Consider the following 6,377-nt stretch of genomic DNA (forward strand, 5'->3'; position numbering starts at 1 on the left):
CTGATTAAAGTCAAAGCTAGTAACCAAGGTTTTAAATTGCAGTTGATTTAACCATATGATAAGGTGAAAATATTAATATCAAAGGTTAAGGTTATCAAATTTGATAGTTCACCTAACCTCGTCGAGCTAAGATAAACTCAAATAATAAAATTCAACTGGTAAACTTGATTTGGTAATATAAACTTGTAAAGTTTATAGTTAACCAGAGAGTTTGATAACCATGTCAAAGGGGCAAAGTAATTTGGGGTCATGATACTTGTGTAGATATTTTCCTTGAATGTGGGGTTGTTCCTATTTGGCTTACAGATAGTTTACAAAAGAAAGCATAAAAAAAGGACTTTCAGTATTCATATTATCAGAGATGTTAGTACATTGTTTTGGCTAAGGTACAAAGTTGCCAGCAGTGTTGCCTAAAAACATTAAATCAAGAATTTGCAAAACTTCGCCAGATTTGAAACATCATGAATTATGACCCCCCTAAATCAAATTATTCTTAGTTTGAGATTTGCAGGGGTTCTATTATTTTTTGTCATGAGTCATGACATGCAACTAATTTTAACTTTAGTGACTTGTGTTCATTTAATTAATGCACCTCCAAAGTAGATTCAGTCAGTGCTTTTAGCAGAAAAATCAGTAGGGTCACTGAGAATAATTAATGACACACATGCTCACATTCCAAACCAATGCTAATTAAGTAGAAAGCCTTATTAATACTCATTCTATACTAAAAAGTTGTTTTAACTTTTTTGGTACATTAACAAATCATAATCAATGCAACAATATATAATTTATATCTAAATAATCCCATTTTTTGTTGGCAAACAAGTCTTAATCCACAATTAATTAGCGTCATGGTTCTTAAGTAGGAAAGTTATCGAACACATTGGTCCCACGGTCAGTTAACCAAAAGGACCTCGACGCTGATTAATTTCGGATAGAGACTTGTTTGGAGCTTACTCCATTAATTTAAGAAGTGGAAAAAGTATACTATTTTGTAAGAAAGGGGTTAATTGGTAGTCATGTCACTATCAGATTTTGACATAGCTTATTAATTCCTCTACCCACCTCTATCCAAAACTATGATAGTTAAAGTGTCTGCACTGTGTTTGGCAGATATCTCTTTTTATCCTGAATAACTGTTTACCCTGCAAGGGAGAGCAACTTAACTCTGGCAGCAAAAACTGACAAAACTTTGGATGCCCAAACAAGTACTACAACTGCCAAATTTTGCATCTATCATTCATGAAGATAACATGATATTTGGCAGACTATATTAAAGATAGGCTTTGGTGCTTGGAACCATGCACTGTCTTATTTTGGAGCTTATTGTTTATTTTGGTGTTCAATCATTCATTGTTGTTTGATACTTCAGCAGTTGTATTCAAAATATAGTTATATATAGTAGGTAACAATAATGATCCACAAAGTCAACTGTTTTTTGCCCTGAAAACACTTAATTCTACCAGGAATAGTTGAGATCATATATAAGTTATTAACAATTTATTAGAAGAAAAATGTTATTTAAAATTCACTTTTCTTTTCTTTCTTTTTTTTAAAAAAAAGAAAGAACTCAATGCAGCAAAGTCAAACACATCACAATCTAATCTAACCGACAATGAGTTAGGTGAATTGTTTCCCTTCTAATTGATGGTAAAACATTCATATCATAGAAGTAGTTATTTCCCACATAAACTTAGCATATTGTCATTTTCTCCAAGATAGATTGGTTCTGTTGTCCATGTTGAATATCTGACACCATTGTTGCCCGTGACCAGCATTAAGTATACAAAACAAAGTTGCAGAGTGACAGCTAGAACAATTAATCTGCATCTTAAATAGCATTCATTGATTCAATTCTCTCAGCATTGAATAGAGTTGCCAACATAATACCTGCTTATGAACCGTTATTTATATGATGTAATTATCAAAGTCAATTTAAAACAGTTTGAACATTCTTATTGCTGATAAAGACAGTCTAAGTTTTTATTTGGAATAAGATCGGATAACATATACAAGCCCCTATGAATCCATTTTCTTTTTTACAAAAAAAAAAATTACAAATAGGAATGCTCCCCCGTAAAAGAATAAAAAATAAAATAGTGTATAAAATCATCAGAAAAAAAACAAGGGTATGAAAAATGAATAACTGTCAAGTGCACAAAACAGATTTTTTATTTGCTGCTCTGCCCTATTTCAAGTTTTTCTTTCTTCTTCTATATTTAAAGATTAAAGAATCTAATTGAACTTAATAACTATCAAACTGAGGGTATAAATGGGACAATGCTATGATGCATCAGATTGTACTTGGTGCATCATGTACTAAGGCAATCAAAAGGAATAAACTTGAATCATGACGGATGCCACATTGCCACACTTTTCATTGTTCAAATCTCTACCATTGTATTGCCTTAATGCACGGTGCACCAAATTCAACCCGGTACATCTAAGACATCTCCCTATAAATGATTATAATGGAAATCATGGCCTTTGCAAGACCTTTTCTTCTGCAGTGAGTATTCTCAGCTTCTCTTTTTGAATTTGAAAAACTGATGCAACAACCTGTGCACTTCACCATAGTTATTAGTGGAAGAAACAAGACGATCTTTTATCCACTGTGGTAGCTTGTTGACTGGGTGGGATAAGCTCCTTTTGGAGGAATCAGATGCATATCTCGTATCAACAAGCAAAATTGCTGCATAGTCATTAATATGACGAATTGCTCTACCTGAAACAACATACATACATATAACAGTGTAATGTAAGTCCCATAGAAGAAAACCCCTTCAAGATGTTTGCAAGTGCTATGTATGCTTAATGTACAGTAAGTAATGTTACTTTGAACATCCAATAGTGTGTATCAATTGCACAGATAGCATAATCTAATGGTGAAAAATAAGTGTTGAAGTAGGAAGTCAAAAGTAGTGTCAGCATGGAGTTCGAAGGTTTAGATGTTCAAAAACTATTTTCCATACACCATAGAGGAAATCCAGTAAGATACTGTGCAATCATGAGCTTGACCTTTGGTTTGCTACGGCTACATGACCTTAATGCATCAAAGAATTAATTAGTAACAAAGCATTGAATTTCGGTGAAGATTAATTCCTTATAAATTGCTTAACCACATGTTTGGTTTGGTATGAGAAAGACCAAAACCATGGTTTATTTCAAGGGTATAAATTGAGTTTTAACTTATTTGGCAAAAATTGGTTGAGTTACGTTTCAACAAAATTACCCTTTATGAGGTTAGTGCATATATACTCACCTATTGATTGATTTACAGCTTTCATGCAGAGATTCTCATAGTACTCTCTCCCTCTGTGGCTGCAACTTCTTAAGATGTCAAAACCACCTTGTGCATCTCCATTATATACATCACAACTTGCACCAAATGGGGTATTTTCAATGGACTTTGAATTTCGAAAACCTTCTATGTGCTTTATCCTTTCCAATAACTCGATATCAGATGGACTAGCATATGGCAGTCCAACCATGACGACACACCGACCCATTCCATCACTTAAGTTGATCCCTTCAGATATCTTCCCACCAACAACAGCAAGGAGCACTGCACCACTTTGAGATGCTTGGTTTGCTTCTGTACTCACACTTGATAATGCACAAATGGTATCTTTATATTCCTTTAGAACAGATTCAACTTCCATATTATTCCTAGGCTCTCTAAAGATACGCTTCCTCCTAGTAATCCTCTCAATGATGCCAGAAGATCCCCAGAGTTCATACACTTTACCTTCATAATCGAAAGAAGGGAAGAAGACTACGATTCCTTCAGGAACCACAGTCACCAAGTTACATAGCAAAAGGCCTAGTTCTCGCATCTATAAAACACAAGATGGAACATAGTCACTCATTGTCCGCAGTTGAATACTTCAGGTGTCATTTGGTTATTGTCTTGACAAAGAGAGGACAGAGACGTTGGAGACAAAAACATCTCTTTTCCGAGACAAATTTTAAGATAATTTTGTACTTCTTGAATAGAGACAAAAGAGATGTCTCCGAGACAATTTTTAAGCAAATTTCTATTCCTCCAAAGAGATGGGACACTGGAGAGTGAGACCCATCTCTGCCGTCTCGCTGTCTCCATCCTTTCTATCTCAAGACAGAAGCCAAATGCTACCTTTACAAAAGAAACCATGCTAAACAATGATAGACAAAAATAAGGATATGCTCACCATGTCTAGTGAGCTTCTAGAGCTGTAGCTAAAATCAAAGGAGCGGCCAGAAGGACCACGAGAAACCGCAATTGGCATAATGCTATCTGGAGGGACAATGTGGCCGCATGAAAAGAAATGCAACTGATTCGGTGGTAACCACGGAAATAATCGCTCCCTTGTCTCTTCTATAGGTTGAAGAGTCCCCCCTACTAATAGAACAGCATGTGCTTGATCTACAATCTAAAGAAAGCTTCAGAGTTATTTTCTTGTTCATTATATGTCACGAAAAGTAGTTTAAGCTACAAAGTACTTATTAACTTAAGACATCAGTGTCAAGCAAACCTCAGAGAAAATCTTCTCGCCACTGAGCATAACAAACTTGATATATCCTCCTTGTTTCCTAAAGCTTGATGATGAACTAGACCTCGAAATTATTATCCTTCCATCACTATCATTGTTTGTCAGTGACTGTAATATATCCGCTAATGCCTGGAAAGCAGACAGACATCCCCCCTCCTCCCCATGTTCCCGAATTTCATTGCGTGCTGATGTGTTCTCCGAATTAGCCACCTTTTCTCCATAACTATTAACCTGGAAAATCAAGTAAATTTTGACATCAAATTGAAGACAAAAAAGTTTCATTAAAAAATGTAAGTATTTAGTAGCAGATTCACCTTGTGCATGATATTACTTTCCTTTATATACTTTAACAATTTGATCAAGTTGATATTGTCTATATTTAGTTCAAAGATAAAATCATTGATGGCCATAGTAAAATCAGATGTTCTACTTTCTTCAGAAGTCTGTTCTATGTCATGGTAAGAATCCATCAGATTTCCATTCTTCTCATTGAGTAGTACTCGAAGGAAAGCTTGAGTCAGAACCATCAGAGTTTGAATATATCTCCGGTTCGCTGATCCCAAAAGACTCCGGAATCTCACAAAGTACCGTTCTACATGGCAATGCACATTCTCCAGCTGTACAAATAGGGAACAGAACAATTAAATTCAAAAGTAAATATAACTTGTTCAATGTCTATGCTAGATAAAATTGACGAGCATACCTGTGATAAAGTAATTTTTGAGTCATACATGCTGATGAGTGAATCAGCTAAATTATGTGCCTCATCTATTATAACAATATTGGATTTCAAATTCAGACCAAGAGCTTCACGAGATGATTTCGACAAAAGAGATTGATATGGAAGAACAACAAGATCAGCTCTCACAACCATGCTTCTAGAGCCATAGTACGGACAGGTTCCCAATGTTTTTCCAAGGTTTGCAAGATCTTCAATATCCAAGGCTCCTCGTTCAGATACCTCATTCCTGAATTCATGTTGTAGTTTATGTTTTCTAAGCATTGGGCAACCAGAAGAGGCCTTTGTTCTGCGTGTGTGTGCACCTACTCTTATGTTCTGCAAGTTAAAGAGACAATAGTGCCTAGACAATTCTCTCTTATTTATTCTTGCCAAGAAAGAAAAGATACCAACACCAAGCAGTGACTAATAGATAGGAAACTTAGTTCCACAATTAGACATTAAGCATAGAAGTTAGTATTGCTTATGTTTTCATCTCAATTTGGTACTTCTAAATAGAACTATTTTTCTTGAATCCTTAGCCAAGCATGCCTGGTTGAATGAAAACATTCTCAATATTAAGTTTCTATGTGCCATTTTTCAAAAGAACAGTGATATACCTTCACTCTTGTAGCTTCATTTTTCTTTTTCTTCTGGAGTTCCAAGCATCGCTCATTTATGCGTGTGGAGTTTCCAAGTGAAAGCACATCTATGGTAAAATACAGAGATTTGTTGTTAGCCATTTCAGCTTAATCAAATGGAAAATGATAAAAACTTCTTCAAAACTCAGTTCCAAACCTTTGTTAATGCAAAGATTTTTCCTTGACCCTAAACTCACAACAGTCATCTCATTAGCAAAGATTGTCTTCTGTAACTCCTTTATGAACTGCGAAAGCTGCGAATGTGTTCGGCTGCAGAAATAAACCTTGAATTTCTTCTCATCCTCCTCCTCCTCAGCATCATCAGACTCATCTTCACTCGAAGAATTAAGCATGCTTTTAGTAGCCTTCCTCTTCGACATCACACTCCCTAAATCCCCTTCGTCTTCACTCTCATACTCTTCAAGTAGAAACTCCTTGTCATCAACATCTGTTGTATCAATTTTCTTTTGTGAACTTTGACATATG

At 35.3% G+C, this 6,377-nt stretch overlaps 1 protein-coding gene across 4 annotated transcripts in view; it reads right to left on the bottom strand.

The window, feature by feature from the left end:
• The window catches only part of LOC107617725 (ATP-dependent DNA helicase DDX11), a 5,182-nt gene continuing 941 nt past the window's right edge, over nt 2,137–6,377 (bottom strand). For 2 of the 4 annotated variants that reach the window (XM_021111345.1, XM_016319566.2), the window contains exons 2-8: nt 5,871–5,959; nt 5,236–5,589; nt 4,847–5,149; nt 4,515–4,763; nt 4,191–4,412; nt 3,263–3,836; nt 2,137–2,725 (exon numbers count right to left, since the gene is read on the bottom strand). In XM_021111345.1, coding sequence (XP_020967004.1) covers nt 2,520–2,725; nt 3,263–3,836; nt 4,191–4,412; nt 4,515–4,763; nt 4,847–5,149; nt 5,236–5,589; nt 5,871–5,959 — 1,997 coding nt within the window. In that variant the 3' untranslated portion in view covers nt 2,137–2,519. Of the gene's footprint in view, nt 2,726–3,262; nt 3,837–4,190; nt 4,413–4,514; nt 4,764–4,846; nt 5,150–5,235; nt 5,590–5,870; nt 5,960–6,048; nt 6,376–6,377 lie in introns of those variants that run through there. The other 2 variants (XM_021111346.1, XM_021111344.1) reach the window with 2 other exon arrangements.

Source organism: Arachis ipaensis, chromosome B09, assembly GCF_000816755.2.
Source record: "Arachis ipaensis cultivar K30076 chromosome B09, Araip1.1, whole genome shotgun sequence".
Classification (NCBI taxonomy): domain Eukaryota; kingdom Viridiplantae; phylum Streptophyta; class Magnoliopsida; order Fabales; family Fabaceae; genus Arachis; species Arachis ipaensis.